The 26,822-nt window shown below is 38.4% G+C and overlaps 1 protein-coding gene across 1 annotated transcript in view; it reads left to right on the forward strand.

Annotated features, from left to right (window-relative positions):
- Positions 1-4,380: 4,380 nt before the first annotated feature.
- The window catches only part of hap1 (huntingtin associated protein 1), a 35,730-nt gene continuing 13,288 nt past the window's right edge, over positions 4,381-26,822 (forward strand). Inside the window, exons 1-3 of the mRNA XM_017303827.1 lie at positions 4,381-4,516; positions 16,793-17,083; positions 17,927-18,115. Coding sequence (XP_017159316.1) covers positions 4,381-4,516; positions 16,793-17,083; positions 17,927-18,115 — 616 coding nt within the window. The remainder of the gene's footprint in view (positions 4,517-16,792; positions 17,084-17,926; positions 18,116-26,822) is intronic.

Raw genomic sequence — 26,822 nt, forward strand, 5'->3', positions numbered from 1 at the left:
TGGTTTCTATAATGACAATACAAAACATCATTTTTATTACTATTATTATTAAAATACCAGATCAAAAATATTAAGTAATCCAAGCACCAAAACAATATATATCTGATGGCACGTTACTGTTAACCTCGCATTTATTTGGTGGTTTTTCTCCACTACATACTAAGTATTTTCCCAACCCTCATGACTCATTTTTTGACTCCCTGTAGCTTACGAATGTTGTGTTGTTATATCTAACAGGTGAGTCATTTATTAGCAGTTTTAATTGAAAGTGTTTGAATCTTTTAGTCATAGCTAACTTAAGAAGAGACAACGTGAAATGATTAATCAGAGCTTTGCCTTTTTCCTGTCGTGTTCCTGTCAGCGTGTCTTAAAGCAGCAGCCGCACCGCCGGCAGACTGTAACAGCCCACTGATGCTTCAGCATTAATAATATAGCGATGCATTATGTAAAAGCACATTAGCGGGATCAAACCCTAAATTTAGCTGCTGTTAGGTTTGCTGTTTCACTTTTCATGGAGGACGTTTTGTGTCTCTTCCACTTCTCCGCTGGCTTTGTGCGCTGATCAGCTGTATTGTTATAACTAGAAGTGTAGTGATGCGTGAAAAATAGGAAGAACTGTTTATTTCAGTCCTGATTTCTCTCCAGCAGCCTCTGTGGCAAAGGTTAAAGAGCCCGTGTTGTACCCACGTCACGTGCATTTGAACAAAAGTCAGGCCTGCTGTTTTTGCTCTCTGTTGCATTGCGTCCGTACGCTCGACGTCAAACAGCAAAGGTCAGGAAAAGATTAATGCCCTAATTACCCACTGACTTGCAGAGTAGCGGCCCTTTATTGGCCTGTAATGCATGCATAAAAATGCATTATTCAGATGAAGACTTTCTCGTCATACATATTTAAAAAATAAAATTAAAAAAAAGCAATAACCGCACAGAGAGAGAGAGGAGATTTATATTGAACTCCGAGGAGGTAAAATGCATCAGTGTGCAGAGGAGCCTCTCTAACTGCCTGTATGATACACTCATGCTAGATGATAGACGCAGATAGGTCAGGCTGTTCTCTGTGTCCCGCCTCGGGCGGTGTCGTCCCGGCTCTCTCCTGTGCAGCCATTGTGACAGTCATCATCTGTGGCTCRCCAAATGAAAGGGACAGAGGCAGAGCAGGGACGGGCCAGGCCAGGTCACCGCTGGTTATTTAGGCCATTATATTTGTCAGAGCGAATGTGTGGACTTTTAAAAATAGCTCCGGGTCTAATTGACACTTGGGTTTTATCGTGATGCTTTGAGGGGCGGAGAGGGGGGCGAAGGGGCCGAAGGGGAGGCCCAATGATTATTAGGCTGTTCACTGAACGGAACAGTGGCTTCATGTTGCCAAAGCGGACCGTTTGAATCTAAAATTTGCTGGCTTTGACTTTTGCTTCATCAGATATCCCTGAGTGGTGGACACAGGGTCAGCGCGGGCTTGAATGGAGCCATTGTTTGAACACAGCTGCTTCTTTCTGCCAGGAATTAAAAGAATGGACTTGTAGCTCATGATTACTCTTGTTATAAGCTCTATTTAGGGTTTACAGCTGAAGCGTCTGGATATTTTGGACATTTATTAGACAATAAAGAGGCTGTGTGAATGCAGCGCTTTACAAAAGTATTAACACCGTTCAGACTTTTTACCACAGTTTACCACATCACAGTCACAAGCTTTGATGTTGTTTATTGTGATTTCTTACGGTAGTGCATAATTTTGAAGTGGAAACAGAATTGCTCACGATTTTCAAAAATCAAATGTCACTTAATTAGTGACATCCAAAGCGTTTAAAGTGACCTCAGCAGAAGTCAAGCTGTTGTGTGAAGGCCTCAAAGAGAAACAAAGGGATACAGCAGACGGGTACAGCTTTGGATACTAAGTTTATAACTTCATGTCTCAAGCTTAAAACACCTCACAGAGCGCTGTCCAATCCAATTAGTCATCAGAAAGTGGAAAGAGTGTTGCACAAAGGCTAGACCATAAATATCTGGACACCAAACTAAACATGGAGTCCAGGTTTGGAGGGCATTCCCTGCATGGGTCTCTGTGGCTCAGTGTGTAGTTGTCTTTCTGTCTGAAAGCTGTGGGTTCACTTCCAGGTTCTTCCTGTCGCATGTTAATGTGTCCCTCGGCAAGGCACTTCCAAATTTCCTAGGAATCTGTGTATCGGTGTAATAAATATGTGTGTGTTAGGGGAAAGTAGAATTGAATGTGAATTTGGCATAAAGCTCTTTGAGTTGTCAGGGCTTTATGCCAGACACCTCTATGTAGCTTCAGTTTGTTTACTCTTCAGATTTTTATTTTAAAAAGGTCAAATATTCTGTCCCCCATTGGACTCATCACCCGTTCAAGTTGCACCCATCTATCAACCAATGACAGCTGGACTCTGACAAGGAAACAAGCAGGTATAAACAATGGATGGATCATTTTGGTTCCATTTCACAATTACAAATTTAGCTTTGCTGCATTCCCTTCATAGGGGTTTGTACCTGCAGCTCTAGAGCCGCATGTAACTCTTTCAAGCTCTTAAAAACCTAAGAATGTATTTTTGTGCAAATATTTAAAGGTTAATTCTTTTTGAAGAGCCATGTAGGTTTTTTAGGCTTCAGACAAATTAGATTTTTAAAAGAGACTGAGGGTAAAAATGGCTCTTTGGGAGGCGAAGGTCGCTGGAGAGACACAAAAATGTGAAAAAGCTATTTTGGCGAGGCACAATCAGCGTGTGTGTTGTAAACCACCTTAATGCTCGCTACATAGACACATGAATGTTGTGGCTTCTGTTGTCTCCATTCCTGCCTGGTAAAATGATCGTGAATCTCAGTCTGCCTTTTTACTCTCCAACTAGATACAGTGATCCGATGCCTTTGCTTGACAATACTCGTCTGTTTCTGCTGGTCTCTCTGGTACTTGGTTTCGTGCCCCACAGGAAATGGGCCCATTGTCCCTGGGAGAGGAAGTGGCCTGCAGCAGACCGGCCGCTCACCGGAGGGAGACTGCGGTAAATTATTCATCATCCCTGACAAAGAGAAGACACACACATGCAGCTTGACGGTGGATGTCGACACTGGAACATTTCAAGAACAATGAACAGCAGAACTGCAGCCGGACACCTGTTTGAGTAGAGAAAGACTCTGAGAATAAGAAGCAAGAATATCAGCATTAAGCTGTATGTGCGGCACAGTAACAAAGTGACAGTAACAAAGACTCTGCTTAATTCAACAGTTATATTTAAACACAAAATAAGTAGCGAAGGATGAGTTCAGAGTGCTTGTTATGTACTGAAGCTCTCTTTAAAACTCTTCAAGACGTCTGGTAAAGATATTTCTAAAGCTTTAAAATGAAAAATAAAATATGGGGTTGCTGCATTTTACATGATAAATATTGCCACAGTGGTTTTAGCTTTGGATATATATATATATATATATATATAATTTTTTTTTTTACCTCAATTACTTTCCCCATTTTTGTATGTGACTCTTGTCTGGCCTTGTTTGCCAAAGTTTAACTGCTTTAAACTTTTTATTTATCGCCCAGAAGGAGTGGTGTTGAAGACAAATTTCTGTCATCTTTGGGATCTTATTAAGATCAAAATACAACATGAATAGCATGTTTTCCTGTGACCTTGGTGATTTTGTTTTAAAAAAAACCCCAACAAAACAATTATTCATTTATGTAGTACTTTTCCACCTCTGAATAATGTTTTACAACTTATACAGCTTCTGTATAAGTTGGGGGGGCTAATATAATTGTGCTGGGAGATATTTCTGACGCTTTTTATTATTTACTACTCACTATGAAACTATTCATTTTCTAATCTTGTTGTTAGTGTGAATATAAAACTGATGAAACAGCCAACTGCATTCAATGATATGCAACAGGATCACAGCTCTGTTTTTTTTTCTTCTGTAAAACATTATTTTGTTTCCGTCGGTGGTTTTCCACTAGAGGGAGACAGAGCCTAATCCTGTGTTTTGTGTTCATATCCTGGGTGTTGGCTTTCAAACGGGTTAAAATAGTTCAGCAGCATTTGCTACAGTCACACGTGGGAACCCTTATTAGCTTGGTGCTGATTATGTCAAAGAGGCAGCTAAAATTAACATCCACTCCAGATGTTTTTAAAGGCACATCCAATGAAAGGCCATTCGAAGAGATTCAGTCTGAGGTGATTTTTTATTTTATTTTATTTTCATCTGAAGTTCACCACGCCACAAACAGATTTGTTTGTAAACTTAGAAACAACAGTGTTAGATTCGACATCTTAGAAAAATCACCAACAGAAAAACCTTTAATTGTGTGTCTTTTACCGTCTTCAAAGCCTTTTAGCGTTAATATGCGATGTTTTGGGCAAAAGGACTACATTACCCATGACCCCTCGCTTCCTAGCTGACCAGATGGAACGCAGAGCGGACCAGCCGTGTGTGACAGTTGAGCTCCAGCAAGTTCACGGTGGAAACTTCAGAGGAGAACACGACCTTGAACTGCAGAGAACCAAGTTAACATGTGAGTTTGGAGTTTCTCTCTGTTGTTTATGCGCACCTCGCCCCTCACCGGCCGCTCTGGTGTTTGTTCTGTCGCTTTGAGGTTTGTTCGTAGATAAACCGTCCAAAATTAGCGAGAGGGGAGCGTCCACAGAGCCCCAGGAAGGAGAAGGTGGTGTGATGATAACAACATTACTCTGTGGGAGGATGAGTGGATGCTGTCATCTTATAAACATCTTTCTAACAGTGTGTGTAGAAACCTATCTTAACTTTAGTCATTATGTCTTTGAACATTAGATTAAACACTAAATTAATAACTTTATGTTTTAGGTATATTGGGTATGGTCTGGTTTGCTAACCTTTGGGGCTCAGCTTTTCTTGGTTTCCTAATCTTTTAATTTATTTAAACCTTTATCGATTAACTTTATCAGCAAGACTGTGGCAGCTGCTAAAAACATTAAAGATCGCACGATATTGGAAAGCATAGCAATAAACAATTCAAATTGTAGGCTTTAAAAAATGTTAACTATATCCACAAAATGGTACAAGTCATCTTTGGTCATTAAAATAAACATAAACATGTTTTTTTTGTGTGTTTTTTTTTTTACCTGCGTCTATTAACGCTCTACCCTTTTTTAACTCTCCAGTTCTTTTTGCTCTGCTTTGAATTTTCTTTCTCACCTCATAAATCATGACACACACTGAGATGTGTAGCATCCCATCTGTAAATATACATCATTCTTTACGTGTAAGTCGGTTCAGAGGTGTACACTGAGGTCAGATGGCATTTGCATTCAAATTTGAATGTGAATAACCAAGCAAAACGACAGGGACTTTAACCCAAGATCTCAAACTCACAATAATGAAATGGCATTTCATTACTGTTGTTCCCGGGCGTTAAATCTGGTTCCAGTCGAGAACCGTGGAATACGGTTCTCAGAACAAACCGTGATGTCACCTTGTGGACGGGCCAATCTGAAAACGAGGAAACATCATGGTGGTGAACAAGGGCTGCAGAAGCGTGCATTATGTCCGCCATCTTGCCACTACACTCTTCTTCTGTGTTGTGTAGCATTCACAACACCTTTGCTTTGTTCGGAAAACAAAACAACGTTCGTAGGGACACGAACCGAACCTGTTCTAGAACAAGAGTTTGCACTATATGAGGACCAGAAATATTTAGATTTTGTACTTAAAATGTTTCTGTTTGCAAAAGATCTTGGATGCTTAATTTTTTTTCCATTTATAGTCATGTTAATTTTGTAATTTATTTCTTTTCTACTTCAATATCTTGCTAAAAAAATGATTTAGTTTGGCTTTACGGAAGCCATTTTTACTTTAACTAGACATTGTGAACACATGCAAGGTTTGCTGCTTGGTCTAACCGCTGTGACTCATGAAGGGTTTCAAATACACAACCTGGTGGAATATGAATAGCACCTTTGTGTGTTAGACGCTTTTTAATTCCCTGTGTATTCAACAGTGTTGAATGAGCTGTCAAATGGAGGTATTATCCAGAGGCAGAATGGAATGAAACACCCGTGTCAAGGCGTGGTTTATGAAGTAACGCTCAAGGTTAAACAGGGCAGTGTTCAGAAAGAACCGCTAATCACTTTCAGTCTCTTTTAGTTCTTTGTTTGTTTGGTTAAAATCCTCCTCCAGCTCTTCATCAGTTATCAGTTTGGAAAAACACAGACCAGAAGAAGAAGAAGTGTGGAGGAGTTGAAAATGCAACATGCATTGTAACTTCATAGCTCATTTTATACAGAGTGACTTTACACAATATAAAATATTTCTTGTGGAAAGTTTGGAGTAATTATGTGCAGCTAATGATTAAGCTAACACATCCTGTCTTTAATACCAGGTCAAAGAGGAGGCTGAGGGCTCAGGGAACAAGCACTCCTACATGATGATGTCATTTATTTGCTCTCTGTCAGCTGAAAACACTGCTTTCATTTTGGGCTATTCTGATGCTGAACTTGCATTTGGTTACTATTAATTGCAAACAATATAGGAAGATAACTAGTTAAACTGTCAAAACAACGTAAAGCTTGACTATCACTAATTTTTCATTGGCATTAGTTCTTTTCTTTGTGCTTTTTCCTAGTTAAAACCAGATCTAGTGTTGCATCCCAAGAAACCAGTCGTCAAGAAGTCAACCCAAACAATGAAACTAATTCTTTGCATTTTCTCGATTTATTAAACACACAGTAATGAAATGTAAACATTTATTTCTGTCAACTTTATGATTGACTCACAGCTTATGGAGACAAAATTCAAGTCCCTAAAAAGATTGAAAGTTACACCAGACAAATAAAACTGTATTTAATAAAAAAAAATGTTGAAAAGTAAGTTCACTTACAGTACTGTATCTGCACTCGGTACTTAGTTTAGGCTCTTTTGGCATGAATTACTGCATCGATGCAGCGCGGCACGAAATAAATCAGCATGCGTCTCTGCTGAGGAAGCCAGATTGCTTTAATAGCAACCTTCATTGTGCAGCATTGGCTCTGCTGTCGCTTGTCTTCCTTTTTTAAAATACTTCCTCGTTTCTCAGTGGGATTCAGATCAGGAGAAACCGTGGTCATTTGAGTAAAAATGAGACCTTTGGCAGTGTTGGCGGGGTGCTAAGTCCAGATAAAAATATAATCACTATCATCTTAAAGCTGGTCAGTAGCAGGAACTTTGGACTTGATAAAACACTGTTTATTTTCATATGAAGCATAATGAGTGAGAATCCAGTCCTTTTTCATATTAGCCTGGAAAAGGCTGCGTTCAGCTGTTTCTTTGGTTCTGGTGTAGTCTAACCCAATGCTTGCAGCTCATCTCCTGCATACATCTTTCTGTAGTGATTCTTCCAGATTACAGTCATCCACTCTGGGCCTGTCACAATAAGCAATAAATCAATTAATCGCATGATGTTGTTTTGTTTGTTTATTTTGGATATTTAAAATACCTTCCAGCTCCAGCGATAAAAGTTGATCAGAATTTAAAGTTAATCTTTTAGAATGTGTTCTTACATTATTATTATGATGCCGTTGCATTATATAACTTGAAAACGGTCTCAGAAAAACATCATTATCCTTTATCGCTATAACTTATGTGGACAATTTATTGTCCAGCAAAATTAGTTATCGTGACTGGACCAATCCACTGTCGATTATGTGTTTGTGTTTTTCTACTGAACCCTTTCCTTCCACTCAACTTTCTATGAATATGCTTGCTTACAGCACTCTGTGAACTGCACTGACATATTTTAGCTTTTCCACAACGTGTTTTTTATAGTTTTTAACAATATTTCTGACTCGTTATATAGTGGGTTTTTGAACATCCGTGGGCAATAACCAGGCTCGATACAAATCATTGTGTGTAATGGGGAAAAAAAAAAATCAAATATTTATTTGAATTGAATTAGTGAAAAAAAAAGATATTTTGATCAGTCTATTGAGCTGAACCTGGAGTTGAATCAGTAAAAATGTATTTTATGTGTCTCATTGTTTAACAGCATATTTGTTTGTTTACTGAACAGCCTAGCTTTCTCCTGCAGCACCATGACTGTGTCAGTCCAAATGCTCTTTTGTGTCTAAATAAAAAAATGGGAAGTAAGTACTGTGCACTTTTGTGTTGTACACAACTGATTTAAAACTTCAGTCAGGCTGGAATAACCTATAAAAATACCACAAAGGAAACCAGGACTGTTTGTGTGCTTTTTAAGCATTTCAACATTACGTCAAGGTCCAGCGTAGCAATAGTAGATTTCTGTCCCCTTTTTAATATAGTCTATTACTATATTTGGGCAAATAAAACTCCCAGCAGCTGCCAGACTGATTCATCTGCAGAATACTATTGGTCTGCTTTAGGACGTGTGTAATTAATCACAGATAGGACTCTGTAAATCAGTGACCAGCAGTGCTGAGAAACGGACTCGGGCTTTGGCTCGGTGATAAAGGTTGAACAACAGGATAATATCTGATTTGAATAATAACAGCTGGGAGCAAAGCTCGGCTTTCGGATGGATGCAAATAAAACGTGCACGTGAGGAAGCGGGAAGTTGTGACTTTTATCACAGTTTCTGACCATCGTGGACTTCCAACTTCTTCTGGTTTTAAGTAGCTTCACTTTGTCCATTGTGTCTCCACCCCCCAGCAAGATAAAGCAGCTCGCCTTTTCCCACCCCAGCCTCCTCCTCCTCCTCCTCCTCCTCTTGTCTCGTTCCCATGCCGGCCCCACCTCCACCCTGCCTCACTGTTGCTTCCTCTCTTTCTGGCAGGACACAGTCGGTGCAGGGAAGAAGCCGGCCGGTAAAGCAACACCAGCTGTAGAGAGCTTTTGTTTTGATGGGAATACGCTGAAGGAAGCTGCACCACTCCTACACAGAACAACAAATGCAAAGAAACTACTTTGGCAGCAGCGTAAGTCATTTTTTTTTGTTTGTTTTGTCTTTTACATTATCGGCACAAGCTGGTGCAGTGTTTGCACTTTTCTGCTCTCGTGCCGCTGCTATGATCCGTGTCAATTTATTGCAGTTAGCACCGAATCATTTACCTGCTGGTTTTCTCACTCTTGCAGTTGTCAACACAATAATAAAACTATTGAAACTGTTGTGGTTCTACTAAACTGTTGCTCAAGGTTAGCTGGTTGTTCAAAAGTAATTTGATTTATGAAAAAATAAACGATTACATTTGTGTTTTATCCAATGTTTACAATTTCAAAAGGCACTTCATGAGTTGTATGATTGGTTCTTTGAATAAATGTTTGTCCATAACTGTAAATGTGTAAATGCGCGTGAGAAAATATTAAAACCAGGCGATAAAAGTGTCACATTTTTCCAGTATGTTCAGTTGTTCCCAAGAGTTGTTTTAAGTTGACTTTATTGCAGGCTTCTTTGAAGTCTCGTTTTGCTTTCTCAGTGTAAAAATTGTGTTCTAGAGATTAAATGTTATATACTAAATTTATATACTATATGTTAGTCGTTGTTTGGTAAACTGTCATTTAGTCACAGTTCAGAGACCTCTGTACTTTGCCAATGAAGTGCCCGAATTGACATTGAAACTGTGAATCCTGCTTACCCTTTGAGCCTGGACTTTGAACAGCTTAGACAAAAATTCAACTTAAGATAAAAATTTATTATTTAAGCTACATCATTTGAGCTGGCAGTTTCATTTGTGGTTTAAAGGTCAGTAACTCGGTTAAGAGGAGTACATTTTCTTTGGCCAGATCTCATGGATCAGCATGGTGAACCTGTAGGTTTTGTTTTTTAAACTATAAATAGGATTTACTCCCTGCAGGTTGAGTGTATTTCTCTTTAGAAGGGTGAACGTCTTGGTATTTAGGTTTTTCAGACCACTTTCCTTTCATGTGGAGTCGCTGTCCAGATTTAGCTCTGCCAGTTGTCAGGGTGACATTCCTGCTCCTAGTAAACTCTTCTGTTGTTTCCCATGCTCTTTTTGCCATTTTATCCCTGTTTAATCTTTCTGTTTTTCTGTTAATTTCAGATAAACTAAAGAATAAACATTGACAATTGCTTTATTGCATTAGAATACACAGAATTTCATTATTTCTTAATTACTTAAACCTTGCTGTATTGTATTTAGGCTCATTTTTCATTGTGTTTTTTTGTTTGACAAGTTTCATTTTTAAACAGATACATTATTAATAATACAACAGATTGTTGTGAATATCATTTTACAACTCGCCTGCGTTGTGCGACATTGATCTTTGGCCACGTGATGAGATGATTCAGCCTCTATTTCCTCTTCCTGCCAGTTCGAAAACGCCACCAAACCTTTGGAGTATTGTCAGGAGGGATATCAATGTAACGGCTTCCTTCTGGAAACCTTGTAGGAAGAGTAGGTAACAAATGATTAACCAAACGGTTCTTGTAATTTAAATGTGGCCACAGAGGAGATTGGTTCATCAGATAACGTCTGCTTCCTACATGATGATGTCAGCTTGAATACGCCAGTTTCATTTTGACATATTTGACCTATGCTTCTATTTATTTATTATGTTTTGGATAAAAACATCACATATGAACATTTTGGATAAAAGTATCATATATGAACATTTAACTGAAGTCTAAAATGTTGTAGTTTGACTTGCTCCTGTTAACTTTATTTTTTATTTATGCCTCATTATATGGTTGAGATGCAGTTAAACACTGAGATGTCCTTCCGTGTTCGTGTTCATAATTGGAGCAATGAAGCGTCTGGGTTTCTTGGCAACACAGATACGGCTTCAACTCTTGTCAAACAATATTCTGCACTTCAATTGCATTATAAATGTCTTGTGATCTGTGTCTAATCAGGCTGCCAGGTGGGGATTTTTTGTAGTGCACTGCAATCATGAGCTGATGCACGTCTTATCTGCTCACTAAAGCTTATTGCAGACGAACTGTTGGATCATTGCTACTGACTGATAAAGAACAAATATTTGTTTCAGGATCATTTGATATTGGATGATTTTTAAAGGTTGGTAAAATAAGGGTGATTTTAAAAATCTGAAAGTTTAGAATAAATTGCATTAAAGTGATTTTGTCTCTTTCACAATTTAAGCTTATAAGATCAAATAAACGTAGATATATTCAAGCGTATATATTGTGTGTGTATGTATATTTATTTATCGGTGGTATTATGTATTTCACAGGCACATAAAGTCATTTTATAGCACATTCAAGTAATGGAGTTACCTTAAGTAGTTATACAAATTCTGTATATATCAAACACGACTTAAAAGAAATTTGACTTTGCAATTTGACGCCTTGAAATTGAACCTGTCTCTTTAAGAAGCTCCTGCTCTTTCTGTCACTCTGCCTTCATGTCATCACAACAATGTTCCTCCATTATGCCTTTAACATCAATCTTATGAGAGTTGGACTCAGAAGTAATTTGTATGATAAGCTCAGCAGACTGTCAGTTTTACCAGGTATTTGCTAATTGCTGCTGCAACTAGTCTGAAGGGACTGAGTAAGGGAAGGTGCTCTGTGAAGCAGGTGGAAATAGGTGAGGTTTTGTGGGAGCAAAGCGTTTAGGCACCCCTGAATGATTCCCAGGGGAGACTAAAGGAGTCCTCAAACATGCTTGAAAGAATCAAAGCGACTCTCCATGTATAATTATGATGAGAGAATTACATTATAACATGCTATAAAGCTCAAAAAAGTTGATTTTACACCAACCTTCCTTAAATGGGTGGGTGTAATGGGCAACCTAAGATACACTGTTACTGTTGACGTCAAATTACTGATTTTCCAATCTAACTATGGTTAAAAGTTTCTTTTTTCTTATTTCACCTTTCAGACTTTAGTAGTAATGAAGCTGCTCATTTTCACTGAACATGTTTGTTGTAGTTTCGAGGCGTACAGGTTCAGCCGCAGAGTTTCTGCTGGAGTTTGTTTGGATTCCAAAGGATTTAAAGCAGAAAAACTGTAACTGCTGCTACTGTTAATCCTGATCAGGATTTTTTTCTGCCCCATTTTGTTTAGTTTGAATACAGTGAAAAAGCATTTGCTGCCTTCAGGCGTTATCATCAATTAAATGACTCGAATCATAAAACACATTTTAATAGTTGAAAAACACAAAAAGCAGTTTTCAAATAACTAATATATTGAGTTAAAAACCAACATGGTCCTACAATGTAAAGGAGGAATGTAAAGAACCAAGAACACCTCAGGTGCTTCAGGCCTCACTGCTGCAGAAGTTGAGATCAAGATTTGACAATAAAATACTAGATATATTAAAAAAATCTGGTCTCCTCACCAAGGAGGAGAGTTTATTTATATCAGTTCTTTACTAACTTTATTTCTTGTATTTTTCAGTTTGGTCTGAAGTCTTTTTAATGTGTGGAGGAAGATCACCTGTTGCCTTTACTGCATTTTAATTTTTCTGACATTGATGGCATTTTAAAAGCAGGCAAACTGGTATAAAAATCAGGGCCGGTATCAAGATCAGATATCAATGTTGCTGTTATGGCTTTAGGTAAAAGGCCCATAATCCTCCACTTTTGAACTATCGGCGTCACATGCACAAAAAAACGCCACCTGGCCAACCTACTACCGAACCACATACAACTGATAATAGGATGGAGATAAACATCAGTTATTTATATCGGCCCAGCTTTACTTGTCGGGTTGTTATGGATATGTTAAAAAGTGACCAAACTGTTGATGCCAGTATACCATGCATCACTGTTTAAAAGTTTGTTTTAATCTTGCAAAATGGAGAATCACAATTTTTCTCAGAGTGAAGTGAGATTCTGCATGTTAATCTAGTATCACTGGTGAAAAAAAGTATCCTCTTTGTTTTAGAAATCCTAAATAGCTTAAAATCTGTTCTATATGAATATAATATCTTTAGCTGCATAGTACATCTCAACATCTCTGACAAACTGCTTAGATTGCAATTAACGAATTATTCAGGTAGCATTGATTCAAGACATCCGTCCCTGAAATACATTTTGTTTAAATCAGCATAAAAATGTTTTGGAAAGGTGAAAAGGCGGTAAAGTGGTGAATGTATTGGGAAACTACAAGTTGTTTAAATCCCACAACGTCAACCTAAAGCGACTTTTTCAATAGAACCTTGTTGTTCAGATGGAAACTGTAGCTTTAAAACCAGCCCAAGCCTTCTTACTGCAGCTGCTGATTGGTTTAAATCTGTTGTTCAGATGCTATGTCTGTCTTAAATTGTGATTTTATTATTAAAGTGTAACAGTGCTAATTATGCGCTAAACAGACTTGTTTGACAAGTGTTAGTCTTGGTTGGAGGATGAGTGTAACATCTTTGCCAAGTGTTTCTTGTTACTTTGTTAAACATTAAGTCAATGGTTCTCAACCTTTTTGGCTTGTGACCCTCAGCAAACAAAGCACAGGTGGCAGAGTCTTTAGATGGGACATGTTCCCATTCACTCCGTCATTTTGGAAGAGTGGCAAGATTTATTAAATTAAATTAAATTCATAATTAACTTAAAGAAAGACTTGTCCAGGACACTGGGCTGCAAGATTTGACTCACTGGAGTAACATGTCCACGGTAGTCAAGGGAAGGTCAAGAGAGTGCGAACATGTTCAAAGGTTATCAGCTGCAGGGTAGATGAGATAAATGAGTTTGCTAATTTACTTATTTATATGAAGTTAAATGTTGAAATACAGTAATAAAATTAACATTTATAGTTTTTAGTACTCTGAAGGTTAATATAACCCACCTCAATTTTCCACAAACTGAAGATAATTTGGATTTAGCTTTAAGATGAATCATCGTTTGTTGGGGTCAGAGTTTAATGAGCTTTTTGTCTCTTCAGAGTTTGAAGTAAATTGATTTCTCAGACTTTGTAAATTTCCAGTGAGAACGGTGAATTAAAAAGTCCTTAAAAGCACCTGATAGTTCTTGAATGCGTGCGTCCTGGCCTCCCTCCACTCCCCCTGGTTGCGTCCCTCTCTGTGTCCTGCGTGCCTGGGCTCACGTACACACCCTCCTTGAAAGGGCATTGTTTGCTCAGAGAACCAGTGCAGAGCTCTGCAGCGCCGCTGCTCCCGTCCACACTCCCAAGGTCAAGCGGCAGGCATTTGCTGCTTGTGTTTCACAGGTTCAGCTCTGATATGACTCCATCCTACAACTGATTCACTAATTAATATTATGTAACAATGAAAAGCCTAGTTGTAGGATATGCTTTTGAAATTCCCTGTTGGCATTTTAAGTTTCCACCTTTTGAGGTCGCTGCACTAATCTTTCTCTGGAGCTCTTTTATTTTCTGCTGGAGAAACGTCCTAGATGATTACTCCACTGGCATTTTCTTCTGGTGTCCAAAAGGGTAAAAAAAGCAGGATTGCAAAGAATTGCTAAATGTCTAATAACTTATATTTTGCAAACACGTAAAATTTGTGTATTTTATGCCTTGCTTCTAGTATAAATATCTTAGTTTTGTCTCATTTCAAGCATATTAGCTTACAAGTAACTTTTCAGGAAGAAATAGGGGCTTAATATTGATGATATTCATTCAAATGGTACCATTTCACTTCCATCTAGTATTTTTTTTAATCAATATTAAGGAATTATTGACCTAAAACAAGCTCCTACGTCGTGCTGAACTTGTTAGTTTTGTCATACTTCAGGTGCATTAAGATACTTGATCTAGAAACGTGACCAAAAATACTTGGTGAGATTTAGTGTTTTTTTGTAGCACATCCCTTCTTCTCACCCTTAAGGGACCGATAGTTTAACTTCCCATTTGACTGCGTTTTTATTGAATCATCTTCAATGGTTACCAACCACTAAATCAAAGCTGACTTTGTGCTGCTGATGTGAAAGGATTAGGCGTTTTCCACTTTTGAACTTTTGGGGTTAATCGCACAATATGAATTTTGAAATTATTTACCCGCAGTCATCTCAAACTTCCATACAGAAAGATCAGGCTGATGTAAGAGCCTAAATCTGTGTGGTGTCGGTTGTCAGACCTCGCTTGGGGGAGACAGGATTAACGGGGACGTGTTGGCCACAAGCAGGAACACTCAGCTGATTGAAAGTATTTAAGACGGAGGCCAGGAGTGACGAAGCAAAAAGAACCTCTGCACGACTGATACTGATATGTAGAGATAGCGGGGAATTAAATCCAGTTAAATTGAATCAGGACAGCTGTGTTTCAGTTGTCATGTGCCTATTGCATGTGTCTGTATGTACCCTGATAGCCCTGTGGCAGCTGCTGTAATTAGGCCTTTACCCTCTGGTCAGCATGTTTTATTGACTGCAATAACTGGGTCGAGCTATCAAGTGTCCTTTTGTTACCAGCATGGGCAAAGCGTCAAGACTTTATGTAACTTTGGTTAATATGAGGCATCGTTTTAATAATAAAACACGGCTGAGCTCTCAGCTGTTTAAACCAGGTGAGAACAGAGACGTCAGAAAGGTGGGTACAGTTTCTTCATGCGCCGGTGGGAGAAAAAATTTGAGTGAAAACACCACGGTTTAGAAAAACGACAACAAAAACATTTTCAAAGCCTTTATAAAAAAAATACAAAATCTAATTCATATCTTTAAATGCTTGTTTGCAAAAGCTTTAGCTTCAGTTTTGTACCCTCAGAGGAGATCTCGACTCTTGTAAAAATGGCTGTAGCTCCAGGCAGTAAATGTTTTGTGTATAATTCATACAGCAGCAGCTTGTTCCTCAGGCTTTGCATTGTGTTTATAGTGGTGAAATGTTCTGCTGAAGAACCTGATCTCTGCGGCTCCAGGCTGTTGTAACTCTATCTTTGTGACCCTAAAACTCAGACCTTTTAACAGTAAAGGGCACCGCAAGGAAACACTGGAGTGAAAACAAAACATTTTGTATTCACTCAAACAAAGTGAAAACACTTGTTTTATTATTAAAACGATGCCTAGTATTAATCAAAGTTGCATAAATATCAGGAGTGGCTTGGATCAGAATCACGATAAGAACATGTTTTTAATGCCTGGTGCAGGTTGAGTAAGTTATAGCTGGTTACAGGAAAGGCAAGGTAAAAACTTTATTAATCCCATAGGGAAATTAAGATTGTCTCATGAGAACCAGTGCATGTTTCGTGAGAAATATAATAGAAAAAATAACAGAAATAAAGAACAAGTTMTAATCAGGTATCCAGAATTGAAGAACTAAAATACAGTCATTTCTCTCCAGATGAATCAGAGACTGATCTGCACTGTAATTTGACTTTTAGTCTAACCTGTCAGTGCATTTTAATTTGTTGGCTTGTAATATAAAATATACTAATAATCGAGGCTAACACACGAGAGAAAAATACATAATACCGTTTAAAACTGTGATGTGCAACTTCAAGCATTTGTGGAACTGTATATTTTTTAACATAATCACTGTTTATGCTCTTGATTATTTAAATACGAGATGTTAGAATGAGCTATAAGAAAGGAKAAAAAAGCACTTTATCAACTCAACTGTTGTGACTGCAGACGTGTATCATACTTTGCTTTTTCTCCCTTAGTTTATGAAATGTTTTAAATTGAAGGCAAATAAAAGAGAATATATACTTCTGCAGATTTAATGTGTAAGAGCCAGCTGTCTATTTTCTGCAATACAGTGTCTTGGGTCTTCATGTTTAACGAGTGTCTGAATTTTTTTTTCCTTTTGTTCGACGTTATGCAGAATTGAAACTAGAAAGTTTTTCTCAAAAGTGGAAGAGTCCAGTGTCTACATTCATGCATCATTCTAATCACTCGTCTTTGTTTTGTCTCTTTCTTCTCTCGTTTTCCTGCTTGGGCTTCACCTGCAGGTTCACAGAGGCTCCAATGACCTTCATGTCTCTGTTTGGCCCCTAAGCCACCAACAGGGCGCCCGGCTTTGAGCTCCTGTTCACCCTGAACCCTCCGCCCCGAGGCAAGCTGTCCCACCCTGCGTCCTCTCCTTCCTTGCCTCCTCCGGCTCGTCTTTCTCTTCCCTCCTGGCATCCACAGGCCCATCTGGACTCCCAGTCAGCCCTCTACCCCAATGAGGGGCAGAGGGAGGCACCGGGTGCCCTGGATGGTGACCCCCAGCCTCTGCAGCATTCTACACCCAGGAACGTCTGTGACTCGGCTCAGCGGTCCCGCCATGACGCGTCCACTATAACAGGTACGCCGTTTTATTTTAAAAGGCAGTTATGGCCAAACATTTGTATGTTTAGGTTTTTTGTGCTTGTCTTTATGGGATTCCTAAGAAGAAATTAATAAATTTAATGGCTACAATTGGTGAATATATGTCACATTTATGCCAAAAGTCAATATTTACAGCGTAATCCTTCATAGCTTCTTCAGTTCACTCTGACATTCTGGAGATGAACAAAAATATCACTGATATTGATTGATTCTTGTCTCGGTTCTTGAAGTTCATCCACTCTTTCTTGACTTAATTGATTGTTACGTTTTCCTGGTTTTACTGTAAGTCAAGTGTCTTTTATGAGAAGTAACTCATGGATGTGGTCATTCTCATAATCTGAGTGAGAGTGAGATTATTTTATTCCAGAATGTTGGGATTTTTCTCCAGTCCATCAATTCTGGGTAAACAATGTATTAAAACTTGGTTCTCCGGTAAGGTAACCTAAACTTTACATATAAGGCCATTTTTAATGTTGACACCGATTCATTGCTAATCTTTCACTCTTTTCTGCTGATGATACTGAAATGAAGTGACAAAACAACTTTCTCATTCTGCACAGAAAGCTAAGAACAATATGACTGCCAGCACAAAAAGATGCAACACTTGCAAAACAGAACATCATTTCCAAACCTCAAACCATGACTTCACAAACAATAAAAATGGAGCGCAATAAATCTATACCTTAACCACAAGAGGGCAGTGTAGCTGCATGGCTGACACTTCAACTCTGTTGTTAATTTTATTGTTGCTTTCTTTTTCTTCTTCCCTCATTCCTGAACCCACACATTCATAAATCCATCAAATCCTGGGCGCGCTCAGACCTTTGCTCCAACCTGCCGGAGCTGGAGATAGTGAGTCTGCTGTCAGAAGGTCAGCCCAAGTACACCCTAAGAGCCGACACCGTGTTTGGATATGACAGTGATGACTGGCTGCACACCCCTCTGGTGCCACCAGAGGTCGTACTGGGACTCACTTATGAACAGATCGAAGAGACCTTCAAATATTTCTGTGAGTACTGCTCCTTTTCTACATGATGTATGTGTGTGATGTGAGGTCTCAAGATTAATAAAACAATCTTTTTAAGATGTAATGTCAAACATTCAGATCATATTTTTATTTTCGGATAGTATTTTCTCTCAAAGCGTTTTACTGTAGAGCTGGATAAATCTCTCCTATTTAATACATTAAAAACTTTTGCACAGGGTCCGGTTCAATCTTCAGCTGCAGTAGGACAATGAGCTGATTAATGAAAGATTTTGGAATGTCCTAGTCAAAGTCTGACCTTAAATGAAACTGAGATCCTACTTAATGAACTTTAAGCACACAATTTTTGCTTAAAAGATCTACTGTGTGGCTTAATTAATTGAAACTAATAACTAACTGATTAACTACAGGATGAAGCTTTGCGTCAACACACGGATCACAAATATCTGATCAGCGTCTTTACACTAAATAATGATTTAATTTAAGTTTATCATGTTGGATCATTGAATAACATACATTAATGAACATCTCACATGACGAAATGGATTTAAATTTTTTTTATTTTTTTTAGAAAGATTTGCTCTAAAACTGCTTACTAAAAAAAGTTTCCCTCACATTTCTTAATTAAGTCTTAGCTGATTTAGTTTGAAATAAAAACAAACTCCCATGTTTCCTTTTGGGCTATTTTCCGATCTCACACTTCCAGGATAAGTGCTTCATTTTTGAAGTCATTGATGTCAAATGCCATCAAGCCAATTACCCTACTGTTCCTTGCCGCTCTAAGCAGTTTACGCTGAAGACGAGCAGACTGCAGATCCCGATGGCCGCTCTGACATCACGATGACAGGGTTGGCACGATGACTGCTGCAGCCACCCTGAGATGGTTTATTTTTAGATTCATAGGTTGTCTAGACTTTGTAGGGTGATGGACGGATGTGTGACAAAAGGTCAGATGCTCTCTGTGTACATTTTAGCAATCCGATGTCTATTGTGTAAAAAATGTTTTAGTAAAAGACTTTTCTTTAAAATAAAGAGGCTTGATTCATACATGTACAAATACAGCAACTCATTTGTTGTTTTTTACATGATTAATCCATAACTTTTAAGACCATTCTCAGTGACCTGACCCTTCTTTGTTGAGCTTTTCACATTTGGTTAAACCAGGTTTTATCTAGGCCTTCAGGAAATCTGAACAGACCAATATTCGCTTGTTTTTGTGGAAAATAGTCCACTAAGGAAATTGGCTTATAGTGAGGATTTAGTGAGATTGTAGGGTATGTCCTTCTAACACCCAGTAGACTGTCCCAGAATGATGGCAACCACATGTTGCTACCAGAACCAGGACAGACTAATCTGATTGATGCACATTGTGCCACACTGTGCTTCTGTTTGAATTATTTAGCCAAGGGACATATGGTGGTGTTTGTCAGTGCTACTGAATCTTCTGGTATCCTGTTTCCCTGTTGTTGTTTCTGCTCTGCATTTTATTTTTATCACTAGGCACCGAAATGAGTCTTGTCACACTTGTTTTGTGCAACTGACGGTTTACTGAGGACTTGAGGTGTCCTCATCAATCCATGTATGACAAACTTTCCACAATTTTTAATATTTTTCATGAGAACAAACTTCTAGATTAGTAACTAAAACTACGATAAAATAAGTATTTTAAAAAGTTTTACAGGAAAATATGTGTTAAAAGAAGAAGAGACTAATGCATTCGGATTTACATGTCTCAATTTAACAACTTTTTTATTAAAAAAATGTTTTCTGTAAAAACTTAAAGCGCGTGTCTTAAATTTTACAACTTATACTAAAAGTGGATCTTTTGGGAAAAGTAACGCACTCTCTGTCCAAGCTTTCTTTAATGCAGAACATTTGTTATATTAAAATTAGAAAAGCCCTTTTTGTGAAACAAACAATGAGATTTGTTTCGTAATGGTAGCTGTTGCACAACAGTGGACAGTCACACCTTGTTGTTCAAGAGGGCAATGTGTTATCAATTTATGGTAGTGGATCTCCTTTGTAGAATGACATGGCGTTAAAGGGGTTTTTTGTGTGTTTTTTTAATTGCTTTTCAGTTTTTATAATTTGGAAATGCACATTTTGAATTATGCTCAATAGATTTAAGAATAAATTGTATTTGCCCTTCATCTTTAAAGAAGGTAATTTACCTTTGTGACACATGTGGCTGTATATGCTCAAGATTCCTGGTTTACTGCAGCTGTGCTAACTGTATATATAAATTTTATATAAAAATATCATTGATTGCACTTTAAAAATTAGGTAACTTTATGTTATTAAAGGTAAAGTTTAAACTAGAGGTGTGCCGATCGATCGGTCACCGATCATAATCGGGCCGATTTTCGTGAAAAAGTGCATGATCGGTGATCGACGATCATTGGCTCTTGTTGCCGACACCGATCACCTGCATCTCATTTCGCAGCCTGCCTGTGCAGCTGGTCTCCTCTTTCCTTTACACTGCGCAAAACGCGCAGCAACAAATCCTAAGCGATGTGGAACTATAACGCACTGAGTGAATGGGGAMGTTTGCGTGTTGTGGTGGAAAATTGAAGCAGGTCAAAATGCATCAACACAACGAAGCTAATACGACATAAAAACAATGGCATACTTGACGGAGTTTGGCTACATCGAGGCTCACTGCAGTAAAAAAGACACATGGAGGATCAGATAGCAGGTAAAGCAGCGCACAGCTACAAACACTCAACCGGATTAGCATGACCGTCAGAAAGCTAAACAAATAATCCGCAAAATTATTTAAGTCTTCGAGCTGCGATGTAAGACTGTTCTCGCTGTTGAACCGCTGCTCCGCGCTACAGGTAGTAATATTTCACAGACGGAGCGCCACTTCTGCTCCACCTGGTAATGACTCTCACACCGAACCTCTGTTTAAAGCTGCAGCATCTAACTTAAAACATTACATTTTACAAACGTATTAAAACTTTCGCTGTCCTAACATGAGACAGATAATCTCTAAAAAAATAATCGATCTCCTCCCTGCTCTGCATAATTACTCCCAGTCAGAAACAGCCACTCAGAACTAGCAGTTATCAGCTAGCCGCCATGCTATCAGGATGTTTTCATTCAGTAACTCAGGATTGTTTATCGTAATGGAACCTGCATTTGCCTTTGAATGCTAAGTTTTATACTTGAATTTTTTTGGCAATGTTGAGAGATTTTATTTTGGCTCTTTGCATTATTTAGCCTCTTCAGAGCCTTCATATGTTATCAGTCTGTTAAAGATAGTATTACCGATAGCAGTACAATTTGCACAATGCCTGTTTTGTTTAGTTTTCTTCTTGGAAAAAGTTATTAAAAACAAGTTTTTGTCTAAATTAAGGTGAATTCATGGTTATTTTTTCCACATAATGTAACTGGTAGTGTTTATGATAAAAAAATAAATAAAATAATTATGTGATCGGCATCGGTGATCGGTATCGGCGATCAGTCCTCATGGGTGATCGGTATCGGTATCGGCAGGAAAAAACCTGATTGGCACATCTCTAGTTTTAACAGTAATGATTTCTTGGTTAATGTCAAGTTGTCATAACAAAGACATTTTGAATATAGGTGTTATGTCATGTTTATGAAAGTGTCATGACAGTCTTATTCACCCCCCCTTCAAATAAAGTGTTACCTAAATGAACTTGTGCATTAGTTTTGTTAGAGCTAATTTAGTTGGCAACTGGAATTCAGCAACATCTTAAGGTTGGAATAATTGTACTAATAATTTTACTGTTTAAAGTAAAATTGAATTTATCACAATTAATGTGCAAAGTTTTTAAAGTGTAGTGTTATAGATGGAGCTCAGCTCTGCAGGACGACTTAGTTTTTTAGTTCATAGCATATTTTACACCTGCAATAAGCAACTGGAAACTTTTTATTGCAGCAACACAACTTTGATATAAACCTATGAGAAATGAGCAAAAGCCAGTCATTTGTGATCAAATTTAACATTTTAGATAATTTAATTAGATTTTTAGACATATTGTCAAACAAGAGCACTCAATGCTCTTGTCAAAGAGCATTGGTTATGCATGTCCCTGGTTATGCATTAAGTTTATTAAAGGCACGTAGAGGGAGTTTTTATTTGGATGCTGTGAATAAAAGCACCTTCCTGGTTTCGACTCACAAAGAATCTCATTGATTTCAGCGCTGTTGCTTGAACTTGCAGCAGTGAAGCAGATTAAAGTAAATATTAATAAATCACTAAGTGATTTGTAAGAATGTGTTGTGAATGTTTAATGGTAACGTCATTATGAGGATATAGCTCCACTTCTTAATAATTTGATTTCTGAAGAAAGTTTAACAGAAAGCAGAGGAATAAACTTTGCTGAAGTATTTCACTTCTGACTTTGCAACCATACGCCTACATAAAAAAGTATCAAACAAATGAAGTAGAAGGAAACTGTCACATGTGTTTCAAAATGTTTTGTAGATAATTATCCAAAAGGTTTGTGGTTTTCTGTTTGTGAATCGTTTTAACTCAAGTCATACTTCTGTATAAATCGGTCTATTGTGGCTCTGGTCAGACTTCAGGGTTGTTGTCCTCCTTTAAGGTGAACCTCCAGTCCTTCTCACAGGTTTTCACTGGTTATATTAAGTTTATTAAAGGCACGTAATCTGCTCATGGTGGTTGTTTACGGATGCCTTGAACAAGGAAGTAAAGCACATTCCTACTTTCCCTCTTACAAAGAAACCTTGTTGATATCAGTGTGGATGTTTGAAGAGTAAAGCAGATGAAATTCATTGATAAATCGCTAAATGATTCGTAAAGTTTGGCTTGATTGCTGCAACAAACAGATGGGGGACAACACAAGGTGACAATATTGTAAGGAAATAATTTACTTRTATAAACCCAAACTGCAAAACACAAAATCTTATCAGTCATGTTTGGTTTCTAGTGCAAATATCTTTAGTCTTATTTCAAGTGTGACGTTCAAGCACACAATTTGAGCTTAGTTATAAGTTAAATAGCATTTACAAAATTTTTTCCCATGTTTAAGGTTGTACGGTCTTGTTCCAAGTTAATTTAGTCTTATTTGAAGTGTACTAAGATATTTGCACTAGAAACTAAACCCAAAAAACAACTTGGTAAGATTTTGTTTTTGCAGTACAAAAGTAACGTGTGTCACTTTTCAGTAATGTTTGAAAACCTGGATGTGTGGAGATGCAAAAATAACCAAAACCAAATATTAGAGGTGACCAGAGTCAAGTCCACTCTGAGGAGGCAGGAGCACAACAAGTCCATGAGCATCTCTTATCACTAATGGCAGGTTCCCCTAAAAAGCTAAAAGACAGAGACTCCCTAGTGGTGGGTTCGTCACACAAACACCCTCTTAGAGAAACTGGTTCAACTAATAAGCCAATGAACTCTACAAACTTGCTATATTTTAAAACAGATATGCTTGCAATCCCCAGTACCTAGAGAAATTACTTTTAAGATTAACATCTAGGGAAGGAGAGGTTTGATCAAAGGGCTCAATGTGATGACCCTCCCGAAGATCAAGGGACAAAGCATCCGCCACATGGCTGTCAGAGTCATGTTTACAAGTATGTAAACAAGAAGACTGTAAAAACAAAATCCATTGCACCTTAAGAATAGAAAAGAGTTTCTTCCTGTCTTGACTTTCTGTTCCTTCATAGCTGGGTTCATGCTGAGAATAAGTTACACACAGGTGGATTCTTAAGTGACTTTTAGAGACAATTTACTGCATTGGCTTTTCTTTAAGGGTATTTGAGCAAAGACTGAACACAAATGCATGGCATTCTTCTAATTTTCATTTGAATGAAAATATATAATTCTGTCATTTTCCATCTTTTTCACAAGTGTTTGTGAAAAAGAAACATTAAAGTTTGCGGTTGTAACGTAAAACATATAAAAAAGCTTAAGAGGAATGAATACTTTTGGAAGGAACTGTAGTTTTTAGTTGTTTTTTTATGAAGCATGTGATGCTTGTTGTTTTGATATTGAGATCAGAGTCCTCGGTCCATTACTTTCTTATAACCATTCGTTCCTCTGTAATTTCAATTATCTTGCTTTAGTAATCAGGTTCATAGCTGCAAGGTATCAGGAACGTGTAATCTGGAATAAACAAGCGTGTTGTGTCAAAGACGCGGCGCGGCGTCCCACCAGTGACGGTGAAAGTGGTGTCTGTGACCGTGCAGGCTGCAGGTTGATATCCTGCATGGCCACTGAAATGTTTATGAGGGGGTTAATATTTGATTGTTAGAAACTCCTGTGTCTGGTTTAGGGTTTTTTTATTTTTATTTTGGCAGACTGGCAAATGTGTTTGCTGGAAGCAATTCTGACATTCACCAAAAATGCTTGTAAATCCTGACAAGAAAAGAAAGTCAGGACGGAAAATGTGAACATTTCTGCAAATGTATATAAAAAAACAGGCCTCCGTTATCTTGAAGCTCTCGCTCACATAAGAACCATTTTCATTAATAACGTGGTACATTTATTTAGATATATTCTTAGTAAATTCTTATATTCATATGTAGTATTTCTAATACCTCTGCTCCATTGTGTGTTTCTGAGCTGCTTTGTCTTTATTTGTGAACTCTCATTCAAGTCGGCAGATCAGATACTTAAATTGTATGTAAAATGTTAAATTGGGATTGTAGGTAAATATCAGTGAAATCTCTGTGCAGGCTGCTGCCTCCAGCAGAACGCTGTGGGTGTGTCTCTGTCTGCAGCAGAGTTACGCAGAGCCTCTTCTTTTCTGTTACGTATGAGAGGAGAGCAGCTGCAGGGATTCTGGGAGCATACCATCTTCCTCAAACCATGGGGTGGAGCAGGATTTGTGCAGCATCCTTTTTCAAATGCACCATCTTCCGAATTATTCCTTCACCCGCATATGCATCTCCCTCGTCTTCCTGTGGCTGCTCCAGGTCAGAACGATTAAAATCCTCCTTTGTGTCCAAAGGTCCAGAGTTCAATTGGTCCTTCGCTCCCTCCTCAGCTTCCCCCTCCCCTTCCCCACCCGGTAGTCCAACGTGGCCAGGTGAATGGAGGCAGGCATGACGACAGATGGCACGCACGCTCCCAGGGATTATATATTAACTCCCAGCAGCTCAGATTCTCTCACACACAAAACGCCTCACACAGACTCGCACAGAACCCAGCAGAATCCTCATGCAGCAGACGCAGCCAGCGTGTCGCAGCGCCGCCAGCGCGCAGTAAAACGGGGGAAAAAGCAGAGGATTTAACTTGTGGACAAAGTGACAGAGGGGAGTTTTCCTGCAGTCACCATGGAGGTGTGGAGCTCCTCGGCGTCCGAGGAGGAGGAGGACGACAAGAGCACGTCCAGCTGCGTGGAGGAAATTCTCGAAGAGGATAAAATCAGTCACAACAGCAATAACAGCAATAACAACAACAACAATAACAACGAGAGCCTTTGCAAGGAGGTAACGCAAGGTGAGATGCCGCAGTGGGCGACGTGACAACGGCTTGCAGAGGAGACCGAGGAGAGATGTGCAGAGATCAGGTCACTGCAGGACAGGAGGCTCAGAACATGCAGGATTATAAAAAGCAGTTCAATATGTTTAAACGGCACTGGGGGGAAAATTATGTACCTTAAGGTTCACAGTGAGCTGCAGCTTTCAGGTCTGTTATCTAAGGGCTTTAATGCTTAACGGTGCATGTAGTTCAGCATGTGGAGACGTCACTGAGAGCGCATCATTCATAACGGCATAAAAGCTCAAAATAAGCTGGGAATGCTTTAAATATATGAGCACAAAAACTTATTGGTAGCTGTGAAAATAAATACAGCTTTAAAATGCTTCCATGTAGTCTGTTGAAGGTCACTGAGATAAATATGCGTGTGTGCGTGTGTGTACAGTCTGCTGCTGCACAGGGAAGTCCTAAGCTGTCTGTGTGTCAGCAGTTATTATCATTGCTGTAAAGCTGTTCTCAGCAAATGCTGTTTGTAAATTTGGCACATCGTCTTTTGACTGTTGCAGCTTTCATTCAGAAATCCCAACGTAGTTCAGAATAAAGGAAAAACTAAAACCTGCTCGGTGTTTTAACAGTTGTGCTTCAGTAATTACAGTTTTGACAGACGAGGAGCGAAGGTTATTTTATAGAGCTTTCTTTTTAAAACCAAAGTAGATTTTTGCTTTATTTAAATTTTATATCTAAATATATTTATTGAACTTCTTGTGTGATCTTGAGCAGTTGGTGTTGACCGCCTCAACTGAGGTAGCTAATGCACTTGTTTTTGGTTTAAAATGGGCTCTCATCATTATTTAAGTGTAATATAGTCGATTCTCCTCTGTGGCGTCCTTTGTCTGCATGGACATGTGGAGGGTAAAAATACTGCAACCTGCTGGCAGCTCTCCAGAAATCAAGACGCGATGAACATCCTTCTGTCATGACAGCTGTTGGCTTTATTTGTAAAGCACATTTCAGCAACAAAGCAGTTCAAAGTGATTTAAAAACATCATACAGTCACCAGTTATGAAACAAGCAGTAGACATTACATTTTGTAAAATGCCATCATCAGAATAAAGCAAATAAACATTATAAATGCCCCATTAACTTCTAACCAAAGGCAGCTCTAAACAAATGGGCGTTTAGCCTTGAAATAGAGTTTTTTGTTTGAAAGTTTGTTCCATATTAGAGGAGCGTAAATAATTTCATAATTTGTCTTGGTGCTCGTATTTATATGAGAGGTTTTTTAAAATCATTTTTAACGTTTTATTGTTA

This window comes from Poecilia reticulata, linkage group LG1 (genome assembly GCF_000633615.1).
Source record: "Poecilia reticulata strain Guanapo linkage group LG1, Guppy_female_1.0+MT, whole genome shotgun sequence".
Taxonomy (NCBI): Eukaryota; Metazoa; Chordata; class Actinopteri; order Cyprinodontiformes; family Poeciliidae; genus Poecilia; species Poecilia reticulata.